Below are 20,274 nucleotides of genomic sequence, written 5' to 3' on the forward strand. Positions count from 1 at the left end.
TTGCTATCAGAATAGCAACTAAATCCATATCGAAGTGTAAGGAGAACATTGGGGGGGGGGCAGATGAAGGTAAAGTTCCACTGCAAGAGCAGAAATTGGTCTGCTCACAAACTGAAGTAGCTTGAGAACCCTTAATGTTTGATTTAAGGTATGTATCCACCTTTCCTGCACAGTGTTAACACTCAAGTCACTAGTCAGCATCTTAAAAAGCAGAGACATCACCTTGCCAACAAAGGTCCGTATAGTTAAAGCTATGGTTTTCCCAGTAGTGATTTATGGAAGTGAGAGCTGGACCATAAAGAAGGCTGAATGCCGAAGAATTGATGCATTTGAATTATGGTGCTGAAGGGGACTCATGAGAGTCCCACGGACTGCAAGAAGATCAAACCTATCCATTCTTAAGGAAATCAGCCCTGAATGCTCACTGGAAGGACAGATCCTGAAGCTGAGGCTCCAATACTTTGGCCACCTCATGAGAAGAGACGACTCCCTGGAAAAGACCCTGATGTTGGGAAAGATGGAGGGCACAAGGAGAAGGGGACGACAGAGGACGAGATGGTTGGACGGTGTTCTCGAAGCTACCAGCATGAGTTTGACTAAACTGCGGGAGGCAGTAGAAGACAGGAGTGTTTGGCATGCTCTGGGGTCACGAAGAGTCAGACACGACTAAACGATTAAACAACACCACCACTAGTCTACTATACTATACTATACTATACTATACTATACTATACTATACTATACTATACTATACTATACTATACTATACACAAACCCCCCAAAGATCTCAATGCCCACACACACACACACACAAACATGTAAATATATATACCATACAGCTACTATTCTCATTTTACTTGAAGTTCATATGTACCTCCTCAGTACAAAGCTAATGTTTTAAGGGAAGATATTCCTATCTACAAGTCTAAATAATAATAAAAAGGAGGTGCGGGAAAGTGCCCTAAAGCCCTAAATTAAACCACAAAAAAAGAAAACCCCCCAACAATTCTGCTTGCCCATTCGTTGGGGGGGGGGGGAATTCTTTCTTAACTTGTGCTTTACATATATCATCAACATATAAAAGGCCCTTAGCATATGTTGTCAATTTGCTTGGCACACACTACTGCTTGAAGATGCTTATGACTAAGCGGGACTTTTCAGCTAATCCCTTTATTATCTAAAAAACACCTTTTCAATCTTGCCAGATGGATATGGTTAAATGAAATGAGTGATATACAGAGAAAGAAGTAATTAAAAGGTAGAGCTTGTTTCTTCTGAATACCAGCAGGAGTCCACCGACAGCCTGGAAATATAGGCTGTTTCTCCATCAAGGGCATCTACAAGAGAGATTATTTCGCTATTTGGCTACCCAAGGGAAAATATGGTGCAGTATGGCATTCTGGAGTCATAATCCACACAGGCCCACCACCTGATGGCTCTCTTGCTGCCTACTTACTGAATACGTCTGTGATGAAACTCTGGCAAAGGTGGGCAGAAGGTATTTTGGGATCTACAGCTCATCTCTAGAAAGTTTACAGTAGATTGGCAAGGGTTTCTGACCCCCCACTTCCTAATCTTTTAACAATAACCACAAAATGACTCTTCCCCCACCCCAACAAAAATGGACTGCTGAAAGGAAGAAAGCCTGGGGTGACCAGGAATGGATTTGTGGGGGGGGGGGGGGAGACTGGACTTGGTGTAATTCTGAAACTCAAAACAAATCCCTGCGCTCATCAGTGGAATGTACTCCCTCGAAAGGTGGTGGACTCTCCTTCTTTAGAAGATTTTAAGCAGAGGTTGGATGGCCATCTTGCAGGGATGCTTTAGTTGAGATTCCTGCATTGCAGGGGGTTGGACTAGATGACCCTTGGGGTCCCTTCCAACTCTACCATTCTAGGATTCTATTATCCTCCCCTGCCTTTTTCTGTTCCAGGAAGGTACACATGCTTGAAAGCTCTGTATCCAAAGCACCCCCCCCTTTTTTTTGTCCTGGAGCTTTCCCCATGAAAACCTGCTCTTTAGTGCTCAATCCACAAGAAAACTTGAGGTTTGCTCTGATTGAGCGCTAAAGAATAGGTTTTCATGGAGGTGGGGGGAGCTTGGACACAACTTTTTAAGCATGGACCTGTTCTTGGAAAGAGCAAGGCGAAAGGTAAATGTGGATATACCGTGAGTTGTGTTCAGGAATGCCAACTTGAATAAGCCCCGCCCTGCATAATTGATCACATGACATAGTGCATGCACAGCATTTGAACGGCAATGCCTATCAATGGGTGTGGGGGCTAGCTGGCTGGCCCCCACATAGAAGTTGGCTCCTATGGCTATGTTTCACACTGGGCCAAATGGAAGCTTGTGCTTTTGGCTGGGGATGGATTACAATATCCATTTTCAATTGTTTTTTTAAGGGGAACGTGTTCAAAAGTGATATTTGCCTTACTAAAGCTTGCACAAGGGTAACAGAGGTACAGTGGTACCTTTGGATGCGAACGGGATCCGTTCCGGAGCCCGCATGCTGAAGCGAATGCAACTCACGCCTGCGGGTCATGATTCGCTGCTTCTGCGCATGGACATGATGTCATTTTGAACGTCTGCGCATGCGCGAGTGGCGAAACCCGGAAGTAATGCATTCTGTTACTTCCGGGTCGCTGCGGAGCGCAACCCGAAAACGCTCAACCTGAAGCAACTTTAACCCGAGGTATGACTGTATTGCGCAAGACCTCTGTGTTGTTCTTGCTGTTTCCAAAATCTGGTGCGTGTTCTGAGATTACAGTCTCCAGGGAGATCTCACACATGTACTTGTTTGGAGATTATGAAAGAACAGCTCGCTTTAAATGGGTTGTTGAAATTTGAATAGGCCTTCCAGGATGCAACAGCTCGTAGAAATAGGCATGCTTGCATCATTCGGGCTGCCAAAAACAAAATAGCAAGGTTGTGCTCAGGTGAGGAACACACATAAGTAGGGGTACGGCCTTAGAGACCGCCCACAGAAATGTCACCACATGACAAACCAATCACCTCATAAACATGCCGACAAAATTCCACACCAGCAGCGACTGCAGATGTATATAATGGGTTATTTTTACTCGCTTTTTTTCTGCTGTGAGGTGAAATCCAAATTACATGTTAAAGTTTGGGCTGGCAATTTGACAACAATGACATCGTGTGCGTACTTCCAAAAAAAAGTGTGTGTGTGAGCAGCACCAATTCTACAACAAACTTCCATCTGGAAGCAGCCTTGACTTTTGCTTTAGTCGATGGATTGCAGTGTTTTAGATGCTACATACAAAAGTAGATTTAGCAAGCTTGAAGCCTGAGCTCCCTGTGTGGCTGGGACACTTTTGAACATCTTTGCTTAGGGGTTGGGACAGCAAGGAATCTAAATATTGTGAAACAATAACAGTACCAAATTAATATGCGTTAGAATACCTAAACCTTGTTGAGACATAAGAGCTAGCCCATGTTACATTGCTCAAGCTTTAAAAAGCATACTTAAGCTGACCACTTTTTGAAGGGAAGGAGGTACGCGGAGCCCTGATTGATTTAGTTCTCCCAATGCAGATTAGCACCCTGCACCAATTTTTCGCAGAAAATTGCCCCCTTGGTTGCCATATGCATCTTACTGCAGTTAATAGCTGGGGAAATTTCTGGTGGGGAAACCAACACAAGGCCCTGATCCAGACTGTTGAGCAGCTAATTTCTTTTTTCCCTTCAAAAAGAAAAGTGGCCACTCCAAAAAACTTTTTTTTAAAAAAGCATGCTTCATATAACATGCAGTCTGGGCTAATCGTTCTTGAGCAATAGACCATAGTGGATGGGTTTGATGGGAACATCTTACCCGAACAAACTTCCCCAGTGGCCTAAAACGTTTCTGAAAATGTTGATGCTGATATTGGTACTGCAGCAGTGGGTACCAACCCAAACCTCCTGCATTGTTCTGACTGAAATGAATTTGAATGGGTTAGGCACCTGGCCTCCAGAGCCTCTGGGCTTTTATTGTTGTGCTAGAATTGGGCAGATATATTACAACCTGAGGCAGGTTTTCAACCTGCAGTAGTTTTCAGATATTGAAACAGCTCTTGAAAAGGAAAGCACTCGTTTTTAATTATCCTGGAAACTACTGCAGGGGCCCACAGGTATAAGGCTCCTTATGCTTACTGCAGCTTTGTACAAACACTACTAGATATGGAGTGTGGGGGATAGCATCTCTGTTGGGAGACATAGTGCAGGAGTAGGCATAGGAAATTAAGACAGTCCAAGGGGGTGAAAAGCTCGGAACAAACTGAAGCAAGCACAATTTCTCTGGCATCAACACTTGGTTCACTCATAAACATGTGTACATTTGTGAACAACTTGAGACGAAGTACTTGGTCCTGGAAGGTGTGCAACATCCCCATCAGAATTAAGGAACATTATTTCCCTTCAAGTTCCTTGAAAAGGAGCAACCATTTGTGGCCTGCAATTACCGATATTGCAATCTGGGGGTGGCAGAGAAGTTGCTATTGTAATTTGAGTTCATAGATTGTTTTTTAGGAATTTAGAAGTCAGCAAGGACACAAACGTTGCCTGTGTCTGGGTTCCTGAGGGGCTGCATGAACAGAGGGACTTTTTCGTGAAACCGTTTCCTGAGTCAATAGGTCCAATGGTACAGCACCCCAACACAACAACTCGCTCACCTTAGAATGGTAGGTGAGGGCATTCTTGGCCACAGCGCACTGCTTCTCTACCAGGAAACAGAATCTTCGCCTCTCTTCTGTGAGCGCCATCTTGTATCCATCGCAGACATAGTTCTCCAGCTCGCCTTGCTTGTTGGTGATAGCTTCAATGAACTGGGAGGGAAACAAACACAAAGCAAAAGAGGTTATCCAAGTGTTCCCGTCTGAGCCGCAGCACAAAGTGGAAGGGAGGGCTGTCCTTCTGCATTAACACATCACTTGGTCTGTAGCAGTATTCCCTTCAGTGCAGGGTCTGCATCAAGCATGGCAAGGACCAGAGGAAAACAGAGAGTGTGGTCATTTTGCGACTGCGGACTGTCCGAGGCTCTCAATTATTTCCATCGTTCCATTCAAGGCCGGACGGCAGGGGGCACTAGGCAACAGGAGTATACGCAGGCTTGAGAGAATGCATCTCTTTCCCCCCTCGCCAACCAGCCTTAGTCATCTGACCTCCCCCACACAAAAGCTCCTGACTCAGAACGTGGGCTTCAGATGTTGTGTGGGTGGCAGAAGAGCAGAGAGAGAGAGAGAGATTCTCTCAGCCTCCCTCCTACTTCGCCTGCACCTGGGTAGTGCTCGTTTTTTCTAGTGCCGATTGTTACAAAAAAAGGGTTGTGCTGCTGCCATGAGGTTAAAGTGCTTTGAAAGGGCTTCCACTCAGATGTGAGAGGAGGCTGAAACACAGGCTGTCCATCTCACCTGTTGCAATCTGGACGGATGGAAATGAACTTTGTCATGTCCGCGGTGTTGGGGGGGCAGAGAAAGCATGAGCAATGAATATGTACCTTTCCTTGCTTGTACTTAACAACCCACAGACCCACCCCCCTCCTGTGGGAAGGCAGAACAAATGACTGCCTGACACACTCCCAGAGCCCACTGTTCCCTTTCCAAACATCTATCCGCCGTGTCAAACAATACCCACTCACGCCTGGTCTCCGTACACCCACACGAAAAGTCATCCACCAAGTCCCTCGACCTCAGGCCATCAGCTGCTAGAAATCTGCATTTGAGTCTCTACAAAATCCAGGCTACTCCCTCTTCCCAGCTACAGTCCTCCTGCACCTGGCGTTCATTCTGAGCAGCTCAAAAGTTTGGAAGTGCTTCTTTTTAATTATTGGGGAAGTATGAATTATTCCCACCTATGCAGACTGGACACTCGTTGCCACGAGTTGTGTGTTGCTTTGTGCTCTCTAACTGCAGTGGGAATGAGACACTCCTCTAAGTTCATGTTCTGCACAGGGCTGCAGCTACTGCCATCTCTTGAATTCAGTGTGAAACATCTGCACAGGTGCATGCAAGCCATATTTCATTGCGTAAGGGATGCAAGCTAAGCAACCCTTGCCTGGCAGCCTGTGCTGTTAATTAATGCTGCAAAAGCTACCTAGCCGCCTTCTTTAGGAACATGGGAAGCTGCCTTATACCAAGGACAGACCACTGGGTCCATCCACCTTAGGTCTCATGCAGGGAGTTGTTCCCAGCCCTGGCTGACTGGAGATGCCAGGGACTGAACCTGGGACCTTTTGTGCGCAAAGCTGATGCTCTCTTCTGATTTCAAGAACCCTTTGTTCTGCAGCACCTCTTTCCAATAGGGCTGCATGTAAAATCTTTCTGATCCATTAAAAAGGTGTCCACAGTTAACCAGGCAGCAAAATTTTGAAAGAGAAAAGCACTTAGCAACAACAGCCACAACAACAACGCACCTTCAGGCAGGCTCCTGATGCAGAAGCAGCGCTGCCCCCTGGCAAAAAAGCAGCAGCTATGCCTTTCCTAGAATGAAGCCTGTTATACAAGCATGGATGATCTAAAACAAAAAAAGAGAAGCATGCTTCTCTCTCCAGAACTGTTTCTCTTTCTTTCTTTTATTCACATGCAATAAATGCATGCATATTTAATCAAGGCATGTAGTAGATTAAAACTCCTTATGATCTATCAACTCATATTTCATGAACTGGATGACAGCCAATTTCTGCACATGGATGCAAGCAACCAAGCATGTGGCTTAAAAAGAAAGAAACAGCTCCAGACTTGCCTCTTCTGAAAGACACACACCGCAAAATGCAGTGTCAGACTTGCTTCAAAATCACTCAAGACTGACACCTCTGCTGCTCCCTGCAAAAAGGTGGATTCCATTCTGAGCTGGCAATGAATGGGTTTACTGTCTTCTGTCTGCCTTATCATGCCAGCCCAAGCTTGTTTTGCAGAATGCAGTTCCACCCAGTCTTTGGGTGGGAGATGCTTTTTGCAAGCATTTGTCTTCACATATAGAAGCATTTGTCTTTATGCAAAAGATAAACCTGGAGTTTAATTTCCCTGCAATGCTACAGGTTCCAGACATAGCCTTGAGTAAATTTACTTAAGGCTTCTGATTTGCAGTCTTGTGTTCCAGATGAGGTCAGATGGGCCCCTTCCCTATTTAATTTCCAACACCCACAGAAGGCTATAAAAAATGTTATTCCAAAAGGTATTTCAATTGTAGTTTGGTTTTATAGTTTTAACTGATTTTATTTTATTTATTTGCCTTCTGTTTTGGATCCTTGTAAACCACTTAAGAGATTCTTGTAGTTAAGTGGTATATAAATTGTTTAAATATTTTGTGCACACATTCATGTTTCTGCCAAATGTCTCTGCAAACTGTCTTTATCACTCACTGTGCCAGGAAAAAAAAGGGCAGAATAAAAGGTTACGTATTCTGTGAAGAACTAAATTGGCAAGTGTCATCTTCATTTTGCTTATTTACCGGCAAATTTGTTTCAACATTATAGGGCATTCACCAAGGCCCAGCTATTAGTATCCAAAATAAGATTTATGCACAAGCATTTATCAACTTAATGGGCAAGTTTCCAATCCAGCCAATGTGAAGCATTTTGGAATTCCATTTATTTCAATGGGAGAGCTAAGTTTAGTCTCTCCCACTGAAAGCCAAGTCCTTTACCCTGGCTGTGAACTAGCCAAAGCAACTACCGTATTTTTTGCTCCATAGGACGCACTTTTTCCCTCTTAAAAACTAAGGGGGAAAGTCTGTGCGTCCTATGGAGAGAATACAGGGGGGGAGGCAGGCAGGAAAAGCCCTTCGCGCGGCTCTTGCAGGCTTTTCCCCAGGAGGGAGAAGGGACTGACACGGCCAGTCAGTCCCTTCTCCCTCCTCGTAGAAAAGCCCGCAGGATGAATCCCACTCACTGTCTGGGCTTCTTTGCTCTTTGGGGCTGGGGGGGGGGAGACCCGGGCTTCCCCTGCAGCCCCAAGAAGCTCTGGGAGAAGCGGATAGGCTGCGCTGCACTTTGGGGCTGGGGGGGGGGAAATAATATTTTTTTTCTTGATTTCCCCCTCTAAAAACTAGGTGCGTCTTGTGGTCCGGTGCGTCCTATAGAGCGAAAAATACGTTATCTACATCCAGTGTCTCTGGAAACAGCTTCCTAGAAGCAGACCCTTCGCAGGAATCAGTGCCCCTGTTTGTAATTTGTTTCTTGTTGCTCTCGACTCTTAAGTTATTTTTCTGTGCATGTGCCTAATTGAACCAAGACCCAGCTGGTTTGTTATCATGCATAAGCTTGGAGAAAAAAAAAGTCTAAATGCAGTATTACCTGGTTGCAAGAAAAGATAAATTTATTAAGACTCTTAAAAGAGTATAGGCCTTATTGCTCTCCTTCAATACTAGCATCTTTGTTCTGGAAGTGAAGCAACTGGCGGTTCATCACCTAAGCCACTATCTCTTTGATAATGGAGCAACTCACAGCTGTCAGGGGTATCTACAGGTGGCAACAAGAGAGTGCATGAAAAGCAGACACCTACAATACCAGCACTGCTTCCCAGCTGTGTCGACAGTATTTGTGTTAAACCATTATTCTCTCCAGAGCTGTACTCTTGAGGGAACAAGGTGTCAGGAAACGATTGAGCAACGAACGATTGAAAAACTAGATAGGAAAAAAACCAGCATGGCCACCCAATTGTGCTACATCAGAAATCCTAGGGGCATATTCCACAGGGTGGAAGGACTCCAGGTGTCAATTCCTTTTGAGATGGGGCAGAAAAGATCAAGGAATGAAGCAACTTTGAGACAGGCCAGCAGCTGTTATGTCTTGATATGCTGGAGCACATGCAAAGTGCCAAGAGAGCAATCTGTGAGGCGGGAATGCTTTCAGTTCCATACTTCACGTGCTTTCAATTTTGATGTGCACTATATAAATTTTGTTATGTTACCCATCGTTCCAAACCTAGCACACCCCACGTGGGCTATCTGGGTGGACTGTAAATTTTGACTCCTTAGAGAGAAACAGTTGTCAGCTCCTCAGGCAGAATTTCTCTAACCTTAGTTTAACAAATCAAAGAAAAGAAAGAACAGCGCCAACCTAACTGCGTAAGCACAGTCATACTAGATTAGACCACAGGCATGCCTTGTCCAACAACCTGTTTCTCACCAACTAGATGGGCCTGAGAAGCCTTTAAGCAGAACTCAACTCAAGGACCAACTCAAGGACCATTATCCATTTTTGCCTCTCAGTGACTGGCCTTAAGTGGCCAAGGCTTGTGCTTGGAGGTTCCATACTAAACATTTTCCCAATTTCCCTTTTAAAGTCATCCAAGCTAGTGGTCATCACAAGGCATAAATTGAATTACATACTGTGTAAAGTACCACCTCCTTTTGTCTATCCACTCCCCCCCCCAAACCCCCCCCCCTCGTGTATGTAATCATTACACCAGTGTTTCCCAAACTTGGGTCTCCAGCTGTTTTTTGACTACAATCCCCATCATTCCTGACTACTGGTCCAGCTAGCTAAGGATGATGGGAGTTGTAGTTCAAAAACAGCTGGAGGTCTAAGTTTGGGGAATACTGCATTACACCCACAGCTGTTGCCAGAAAGAATAGGTGGGGGGGGAAGGCTGGGCGGGGGGAGACATTCTAATTTGTTTCCTATGGAAGAGCTCGCCTGTTCCTCACCAGTCACCCAACTTCCTTTACACTACAGGGATGGGGAACCTGTGGCTCTCCAGATGTTGGGACTCCAACTCTCATTAGCCTCAGCCTGCAGGGGCAATGGTCAGGGATGATGGGAGCTGGAGCCAACAATATCTGGAAGGCCACAGGTACCCCAACGCGTTCTACTCTCTTGTCTTCATTGTTGTACTGTGAAGAACACACATCTGTCCTGCAGAAACAGATCTTATGTCTATGTTTAAAGTTGGGATCAGGAAGCAGAATATCCATCCCATGAAGAATGTCATGGTTTGGAAAGAGAAGCAGGAATTCCTGAATTCCACAGTATTGGAAACATTTCTTTACCACATTAAGGACCATTAAAAATGAATTTCATTTTGGGTTCTGCACTAATAAGCAGCCACTGCAGAGCCTACTAGGAGATGCTGTTTGTTCCTTCAGCTTGTCTTCAGCAGTCCCCCCACACCCCAGCCATGTCAAACTGAAATTCCCAAGAGACACAGAAGCGACACATGGGGAGTCATTTACATCTGTGCTCACTGAGACAAACCACAAGAAAAAATTGTTCTGTTTCGGAAATTTGCTCCGAGATGATATATGGCTGTTGACAAGCCAAGACAGACACAGACAGACAGACAGACAGACACCACACACACACACACACACACACACACACTGGGAGAAACATTATCCACAATTTCCTATGGAAGCTTTGGAGCATGGGAGGAATGGGGGCAAAGCTGCCCTAAACAGAAAAGAAAACCGTCCACACCCAGTTGCCAAGGTCAACCCACTAAAAACATCTCTGAAGCCATTATTTTCTTGAAGAGGTTACTGTGAAAATTCCCAGATATTGATTATTGTGACCCATCAGAGTCTTGCTGGTGGGGTGTTCAATCTCTGTATGGTTCCTCGGCCAGCTGCTGAAGGCAGCATGTCCAGCACTTGCAGCTTACTCAGGTCCACAATCATTTAAGACCATGCACTTGCCTCAAGTAGGACAGGGCATGCTTCTCACCTAAGAGAGGGTGGTGCCACATAAGAGAAAGGAAGGGAGCACATGCCACTTCCAATTTGGCTGGACCATGAAAATAGAACAGCCTTTACATTCACTTCATCAACAGCATGCTGCTTCTGTCTTGCCACCACATGCAGGGTAAGACACATACAGCCATAGGGCTGTGCAACAAACCGCAGGAGACTAAAGGTGGGATTTGGGGGCAGGATTGACTCTATTCTCCCTGTCTGTCTCCAAAAGCCTAAAGCCAGCTCAGGATATGAATAGTGACCAGTTCTTCTCCCACGTAGCAACGTGGGTCCAAGTGACTGGGCCCACCAGCCAACAGGGAAATGTACTGGCAAGGACCCCTTACATGTCTCTCTTCATGCCAGGGGCATAGGAAGGGGGGTGCAGGGTGCAGGTGTCATCCTTGAGGGGGGGTGTGTGTGACAAAATGGAACACTGCGGGGGCGGCACTTACTGCGGAGCCTGGTCTGCAGCGTGCCCGAGCCACGCATCTCTCCTGGGAGTGATGTGGTGGCTCGGGGCCCTGCGCTGTCTGAAATGGCAGCGTAGGGTTTGCATCCGCCAGGCGGACTCTGTGCATGGATCACCACTGTGTCCCCATGGGCGGATTGCGCCGCCCCCACCGCTCTGGGTGCCAGAGCAGCTAGCTATGCCCCTGCTTCATGCATCCATTTCATAAGGTGGCTGGCTGCTGCTACAGGGTTTATTAATGTTGGGCAGGGGGGAGATCCACGTAAAATACACTAACCACTCGTACTAATGCATATGTAGTTATTTAATATGCAACGGCTGAGAGCACTGTCCCTTAATTGTTTCATTTGCTAACTGGATTAAACTTGCCTAAAAGGAACAACAACGTTATTTGTAAACAGACAAAGAGCAACAACAACAACAACAACAACAACACTGAGACACTGCTTCCAGAGACTTCAGTCCAGCACCTTCCTGAGAACTCACATTTGTTATTTCTAGGTTGGAAAACGTGACCATTTATAAATTCACATCCCTCTAAGTCCAGGACAAGGCTCCTGCTTAAAAATTCATCCAGAGCAAAGGCTTCCTCCAATTAGCTATGTCAGTGGTGTCTTTTCAGTAAGGCTGTGATCCTAAGCACTGACTTGGAAGAACCTTCTGCTGAAATTAATGGGGCATGCCGAGAGCTTGTTTGTTTGGTTTTAAAGCACACCCGTTTCTTCATTTACATAGATAAGCAGACTACAGTCTCTCTGAGCTAATACAGTTGTACCTTGGAAGTCGAACAGAATCCATTCCAGAAGTCCGTTTGACTTCCAAAACATTCGGAAACCAAAGTGCGGCTTCTGATTGGCTGCAGGAAGGTCCTGCAGCCAATTGGAAGCCCCATCGGACGTTGGAGTTCCAAAGAACGTTTGCAAACTGGAACAGTCACTTCCGGGTTTGCGGCATTCGGAAGGCAAGGCGTTCAACTTGCAAGACGTTCGGGATCCGAGGTACAACTGTATTGTACAAACCTGAGCCTACCCCCTAGCAAAAACAGGAATGAAGTTTGGAGATAGCAAAAGGCTGGAGAACAAGGAGTATAATTTAGATATCAGCAAAAATGAAAAAAATAAAATGAAATAAAATAGGACACCCTGAATCTTGGGAGAGAGCAGGAAAGGGGTTATCTCATGAAGCCGGTGACTAATCACTCATGAGAAGCTGCTCTGCTTATCCTGAGGGGCCTGTTGCATTGTAAGCAGCCTCCATTGTTCTGCATGTGTGTGGGAGTGGAAAGGGGGGGGGGGGGAGTGAGAATAGAAAGGAGGGGGAAGAATGGTGTTTGCATAGCTATCAAGCAAAGTAAAAGCCATTATCTCTACCTCAGCAATGGGCTGCTCTAAAGCAGAGTCTCTAACCCCCCTCCCCCAATATAAATTTTTCATACAGCTTTAACCCTTCGCTCATCTGTTAAAACAAAGTCTTGCTCTTCATTTATATAACAGTTTTGGACTCAAAGGCCCCCAAAAGCTGTGAACAGCACCGTATCAACACATCAATCAAAACTATGAAATAGCAAAGTCGCAAAATACCCACCAATCACACATTTCAGTTCATGAGCTACATTCACGCTTTTTACCACAGATGCACCTCCACAGCATTCCAGTCTCACTTGGCAGCCAGGTTAACTTACATTTACATTTACACACACACAGACACACACGTGTGTAGCAGGGGGGCAGCTGCCCCCCCCAAATCAATAAAAATGCAGCTAACTGAGGTTCTGTCCCACCCCCCTAACAAAAGGCATGCCCCTCCAACAAAAATCCTGGCTACATCCCTGCGCATACACAAACACACAAACATTGCCCTGCTGCTCCGATGCCTCACTTAGAAGCAATCCTATCCAAAATCAAAACATTGAAGGGGAATGCCCTCACTCTACCCCAAATGAGATATCCCAAGGGCTTTCCCTTTGGGGTTTCCTCATCATCAGCGACCCATAGTCAATGGTGACCTGACCTCTCATAAACAGCTGGTTGCAGCTACAGCTCTGGTGAAGTTCCTGCCCTTTAAGGGGAAGAGTTAGCGGTGAAGCTTTTGTGCACATTTTCCTTCCATGAACTGGGGACCCACGGAGCAGCAAAAAGGTAAGCAGTTACCTAAGTATTTAGAGCATTTTCATGTGCAGCAAAGGGCTAAGTCTTCCAGGCACAGGAACTCCATTTTGAAAGCATTATTCAAGGCTGAGCGTCTAAATTTAGCAAGAAAAAAAAATCCTCACAAGGTTCATATTCAACTTATGTTTATCTTTTGCTGCAACCATTCTCTCCCCCCAACTCCAATTTAATTATATAGAGGAAAATTATTTTATCCCTTGTGTGGACTCAAGTTTGCCATTTGTTGCTCACATGTTTAGCAGCATGATGCAACTTGTTTATGTAACTAACTTGTGACTGGCTATCTCTATGCCATGTGCCACAGTGCCGTGGAAACGTAAAAAGAAAAAGAAAAAAGAAGAGTTCTCAGAAAGGAAGGAACTAAATTAGCACTCAAAAAGAAAGCAGGGGAAATACAGACTTGCTGAATTCCTGACTGGCATCTATGGTCACATAAATATCACTGAGGTGATCCAGCTGAGAGATGAATGTGCTTCCTGTTTGGGGAGTGGAAAACACATTGCCTCCAACTCCAGGGAAATAATGTGCCATGCCCCAATTACTATTCTCTTGATTAGTAAGGGAATGCCTATGTAAATAGAAAAGCCCCATAACTACATTGTTATTACTTTACTGTGAATTATTTACAGTAGCTACAAATGTGCTGTGTGTGTGTGTGTGGTTTGACGTAGGAGAATGCACATTCCTCTCATTTGAAATCTATCACATGCACATGATAATTACAAAATGGTTGCTATTCTCCCCACCCCACCTAAAACGTTCTAGTTTTACTCCCATTAGTGATGATAGGGTGTTTATATTTAGCATGCCTGAGAATATAAAGGTAAAGAGACCCCTGACCATTAGGTCCAGTCGTGGCCGACTTTGGGGTTGCGGCGCTCATCTCGCTTTATTGGCTGAGGGAGCTGGCGTACAGCTTCCGGGTTATGTGGCCAGCATGACTAAGCTGCTTCTGGCAAACCAGAGCAGCGCACGGAAACACCGTTTACCTTCCCACTGGAGTGGTACCTATTTATCTACTTGCACTTTGACGTGCTTTCAAACTGCTAGGTTGGCAGGAGCAGGGACCGAGCAACAGGAGCTCACCCCGTCACGGGGATTCGAACCGCCGACCTTCTGATCGGCAAGTCCTAGGCTCTGTGGCTTAACCTGAGAATATATCCACAGTAAAAGCATGGTATAGCAGCTAGAGTCTGCTTAGTTAATGAAGCTCACTGGACAGTTTCAAGCCAACTGCCAACCTCTTGACGTGTCCTACTGCACTGGTTTGTTGCAAAGCGACAAACACTCTGGTGGGAACCTTATAAAGATTTGTCAGCCACCACACCCCAAGCAGGTGAAATGTTGTTGAGTCCTTAAAACAAGACAGGTCTGGGTATCTGCTGGACTTTGTGCTTCCAAAAATGGGGATCAGAGATCACTTTTTTCATTCTAAAATCCTAGGCATAGCTGGGACCTGAAGCACACAGCAAAGACTTGCCGTAATCCAGTCATGTCTGCTGTCATCCTACAGAGAACAAGTCCATCTTTTGGACTCGAAACTTTGAACGCAAACATATCTTATGGCCATAAACAAAGGCAATTTGTTGTCTCTTTTTGATTTTGTTTACCCCCCTTCCGGCTACACTGCTTTTTGTAGTATCCAGCCTGATAAAAAACTCAGAAACTTGCTCACTATTTTGGAACATTTCATTTTATTATAATAAAGGAATTGTTATTGGAACTAGGCTACAGAACCACACACTCTCTCTCTCTGCCCTAGCCCAAGTCATTCCCTTCTGTGTGTGAATTTCCCTCACCAGCCTCAGCACTAACCAGAACTTGCTCTTAACCAGATTTGCTCAACTGTCCGGGGTTATGTCAGCTGGTGCCAATGTAACCCTTACTTAACCACATTTAAAGGACAGCAAGGTAAAGTTTTTTTGTGAATTAGGAGGATGGGGATAGCTGAGAGGGAAGCGCAGCTCTACAGCATGATCCCAAACTTGAACCTTGGTTACTGGATTAAGAGTATTACATCAGCACCGCCCTCATAAATTCCAGCAAGCAAAGAAAATATAGTTTCACTCTGGAAGTCAAAACAATAATTTCCAATATGGAACCATCAGAAGTAAAGGACAAAAATGGGAGGGAACTAAAAACTGAAGCATGCACATAGTTTCAAAAGCTATGAACCAAAGAGCGGGGTCAATGTTGAATGTGGAAGGAAGGCGCATAAACTAGGGACATAATTAGGCAGAAATGAATACTGAGTGCAGAATTAAGGCTCCAGTACTTTGGCCACCTCATGAGAAGAGAAGACTCCCTGGAGAAGACCCTGATGTTGGGAAAGATGGAGGGCACAAGGAGAAGGGGGCGACAGAGGACGAGATGGTTGGATAGTGTTTTCGAGGTTACCAGCATGAGTCTGACCAAGCTGCAGGGGGCAGTGGAGGACAGGAGTGCCTGGCGTTCTCTGGTCCATGGGGTCACGAAGAGTCGGACACGACTAAACGACTAAACAACAACAACAACAACAACAAGCATTTCATGTATTTGAAGACAGGTCTCAGCACAGCGCCGTGAAGTCTCAAAACTACAGGATAGGGTGGAGGAGCAAGATTTTCTGTGCCTGTGGGGTGTATGTGTGGGATCTTACTGTCTTATATAGTTCTTTCCAGTTCCTCATGAGCAACAGAAGCAGAAGTAAGGTAGGTAAACTCACAAACATAACTCAGTTCACATAATCCATTAAGTTTAAAAAAGGTCTTGTCTTGACACTTATTTTTTATTATTTTGAAAGTAAATATTACACCCAGCCCCCTAAGAGGGGCTGTGAAAGAACCACCCACTGCCAGCAAGGAATGTGCCATGCGATAATCTTTCCAGAGAAATTCTGTTAGTTTAAATCACTCAGCAATTCTATAAAATGGACAAAGCCTTAGAAGGTGATCTGGCATCACAGAACTAAACTAAAACAAAACCCTCTCGAGCATGTCTATTGGGTCATCACAATAATCACACACTTTGAAGACAATTGGTTCTTAAAATAAATACATTGTAAGCTCACTTCAAATTTAGAAGGTTCGAGAGCACATAGGACAGCATAAGGAAAACACCAACATGTAGGAAGCTACTAAACAGCAGGTATGGGCTGTGTATGCTGTTATATATATGCATGCAAGCACCACTATCAAGAAAACTGTGGAGAGATCTACTCTGTGCAATGCAATGGGTGGAGGAAGAGATGACTGAAAGGCAACATGATATGCCACTGTTAAAATAAAACACAGCTGATTCAAGCACTTGGCAGGCTGACAGATGTGTGTCTTTCACTATCATTACTTAAAACAGACTTGCTACTCAGAGCACCAAACGGTTTGTGAATGACATCAAAGTCTACTCTGCACTTCATCAGTTGCTGCTGCTAACAATTATTCCCGACTAGCAGCTCGCAATGAGATTACAAGGGAATTGAAAGAGGCAAGAGGAGGAGACCCCACCATCTACGCGCACATAGCACATACAACAAGACCCCCCTCACTTCCTGGAAGACAATCTCACATGCAATCCCACATCATTACAGAGGAAAGAGAGTGGGACAGGAAATGCAGGTAGGTATCTGCGGTGAAGAAGGGACGCAGGTGGCACTGTGGGTTAAAGCCTCAGCGCCTAGGACTTGCCGATCGAAAGGTCGGCGGTTCGAATCCCCGCGGCGGGGTGCGCTCCCGCTGCTCGGTCCCAGCGCCTGCCAACCTAGCAGTTCGAAAGCACCTCCGGGTGCAAGTAGATAAATAGGGACCGCTTACCAGCGGGAAGGTAAACGGCGTTTCCGTGTGCGGCTCTGGCTCGCCAGAGCAGCGATGTCACGCTGGCCACGTGACCCGGAAGTGTCTCCGGACAGCGCTGGCCCCTGGCCTCTTAAGTGAGATGGGCGCACAACCCCAGAGTCTGTCAAGACTGGCCCGTACGGGCAGGGGTACCTTTACCTTTACCTTTACCTTTATCTGCGGTGAAGAGATAGGTTAAGCAATATATTGAGAGACCAAGATTGACAGTGACTGAACAAAGGGCACTGATCAGTCAAGGAACTAGTTCAGAAATGAGAGGCAGCAAGGTTAGGAGAAGTCAAAACTCTGGAAGACAGAGGTTTATGCAGGTTTCTCTAGGCTGTGAACCCCTGGGAAAGCTTTTGAGTGCAAGTTTTTCAAGAACCATTCAGTTCAAGGTGATATAGCCTGCACATCCACTTTGTTCAGCCAGTTAAAAAATAAGAATGAAGTGGCCCGCTACCCTCCTCCCTCTAGCAGCCTGTTTATTTTTGTTGTGGTGGTTGTCATTTGTTGTAGTGATACAAAATCAAAACTTAAAATTAGAATGTTAATTAAAAATGTTAATTAAAAAGAGACAAGTACCGTATTATTCCGTGTATAACACGGTATTTTTTCCTTAGAAATAACAGGCAAAAATTGAGGGTCGTCTTATACACGGATAGCGGAGGGGGGACGGGCGATTGGTGGTAGCAGCCAGCAGGAGACTGGCAGCGGCGATTTGCTTTGGCGGGCAGGCTGTAAAGTGATTGGCGGTGGTGACCTCCTCCCAAAGAAAGCTCAAAAACTCCGCCCCCAAAAAGCAGAACTGGGAAATGACAAATCGGTACTAAGAGATGATGTCTCGCCATATAAGGTAGCTTAAATTGTGTAGCAAAAAGTACTATTGAATGACACCTATAATTAGCATCTCCCTGGATCTTTTTGCAACGACCATGGCTTTAGACCGAGGAAGATTTGAAGAGAGGGTCTTTAACGGAGGTTCATTCAACACGTGTTTGCAGAAACTATTTCACGTATACCTAGGAAAAGTTTGCTAGGGTAAATACAACAATGGATGTCAGGTAACAGCTAGCATGCCCAGGGTGCTGGAAGCCAAAAAGGAAACATATGGAAAAGGAATTTATCTCACCAACCCTTCATTTCCCTATGAAATATGCACTTTCTCCAACCCATCCAATACTGGCGAAAAGGAGAGATGAGCTACTGGCCGAGATTTGCATTACTGGCTTGACCAAGTATGGTTAGCCATATCTTTTCCCATCATGTATAATGTATCTGGATACAAACAGTAAATAGAGGTCAGACAGCTAGAAGTAATCTAATAAAAGAAAAAGAAAAAGCCCTTTCAAGATTGAGCCTTTGATAATCAGCTTTTGAAAGCATGAATAAGATGAACCAAGATTGGTAGTTCTATCATTGTAGCTAAGAAAATGAGCTTTCTCCTGAGAGAGATTATTATGCATGTTTTCAGGTTCTTCTACCTAAGGTTTTCAGATATGTCCAACATATCACCATCTCCCTAAATTTACAGCCATCTGAGGCATCAGAAACCCCATCAAACAATTGCAAGTGACTGCCTGGGCATGTTTACAGCTGGGGTAAGAGTTCACAGTGGTTACCCTAATACCTTCAACCAACCAGATATTGGATAGTAACACTACTCATTTAATTTTGAAAGAGGATTATAATCTTGAAAAAAGGGGAAGGCGCCACTTTTGTATATAGACTGGGCAGAATTCAGCTAACTAGCTCCACTGGCAGAAGTCCACATGAAGACTTACGTTAGTGCAATGGTATCCAACCAAGTATGGCAAGATGTGTGCAGAACCAGGTATACATATGATGGAATACTGAGTGTGGGCTAGAACTATAAAATACTGGTTGTGTTGCCATTCTTGTTGCCAACCTTCAACTTTGCTCTCTGACTTACTTAAGGACTCTTATAAATCCAGAGGGTTCCAACTTTTACATAGCAAAATCAGATCTATTGGTACTGATTTGGAACTCTTGTATAATTCAAGTGAGCAATATATTTATCGCAATGTTCAAACCAGATTAAAGGACACTGAAAAACAAAACATCGAGTCAGCTGTAAATAAAAATTTGCTTCCTCAAGTTCTATGGTTTAGATACAACAGATAACAGGGTCACTTATATCTTAATATTAATAATTGCAGTCCAATGCAGGGCCTTTACGTTGGCCCAAATGAACGTTTTCCCCTCAGTTTTCGTCAAGGGCAGATATTTAAACATCCCCAGAAATGATAGACATTGGGGATGTTCTTTGAATGTGCCGAACACTGTAGAACATATTCTTTTCTACTGTCCATTGTACAACCAGCTAGGCAAACGTGTGCTACCCCCTTTTTTGGGTAGTCCAACATTACAGCTCAATGAAAATATCAGATTCTATCTGTCTGACATTAATCTGGAAGTAACTGCAAGGATGGCTGAGTTTTTATCTTATAGAGCGGTGAATGGCACTATTTAGCAGGAAGAAATCCCAATGAAAATCCCCATCATTATCTATTTTACATGGCTGTTTATTTCTATATATTTTAAAATTTTATATATGGATGTTTTATGATAGCCCAAACTTGTAATGCCTAATGAAGGTTTGTCAAAGTAAGTAAGTTAGTGCAATGGGGCTTTCCCCACTCTTCTCCCTCTTCATATCCCTAGAAATAGTCTTGGGGTATGTGTGTGTGTGGAGAACCCCTGGAACAGTGTGTGTGGGAAGAGAAGGAGGGATTATTCCGCCTGGCAAGCTGGAGCATTTGCCATAGCGCTATGGAGCATTTGCCATAGTGCTATGTTGAATTCCTCCCACAGATTCCATATTTACCAGCTTTAGCTGCTGCATCAGCTGTGGTCCCTTCCTGACAAAGACAGACTTGCCAGTGTCATTTGTGCCTTAGCAACCTTCACATTGGAATACTGCAACATGCTTTATGTGGAGCCGCACTTGGAAAAAGCTCTGAAACTTTCCAGAGCAGCTAGGGTGCCAACTTGAATCCATCACCCTAGTTTTGTGGGATTTGCACTAGTTGCCAATGAGAGCGAGCTTCTGGGCTGATGGTGTTAACCTTTAAAGCAAATAATAGCTTGGGACCTGTTTACCTTAATAGCAGCCGCCTTCATAGTTTCCTCC

The 20,274-nt window shown here is 44.8% G+C and overlaps 1 protein-coding gene across 5 annotated transcripts in view; it reads right to left on the reverse strand.

Annotated features, from left to right (window-relative positions):
• BAIAP2 (BAR/IMD domain containing adaptor protein 2) overlaps window positions 1-20,274 on the reverse strand; it is a 137,002-nt gene that overhangs the window by 29,176 nt on the left and 87,552 nt on the right. For all 5 annotated transcript variants that reach the window (XR_013835808.1, XM_079965500.1, XM_079965503.1 and 2 more), the window contains exon 7: window positions 4,674-4,826. Coding sequence is in view for 4 of the 5 variants with exons in the window: in XM_079965500.1 (XP_079821626.1) it covers window positions 4,674-4,826 (153 nt within the window). In the remaining variant the exon portion in view is untranslated. The remainder of the gene's footprint in view (window positions 1-4,673; window positions 4,827-20,274) is intronic.

The sequence above is a fragment of the Podarcis cretensis genome (assembly GCF_951804945.1).
Source record: "Podarcis cretensis genome assembly, chromosome: 2".
Taxonomy (NCBI): domain Eukaryota; kingdom Metazoa; phylum Chordata; class Lepidosauria; order Squamata; family Lacertidae; genus Podarcis; species Podarcis cretensis.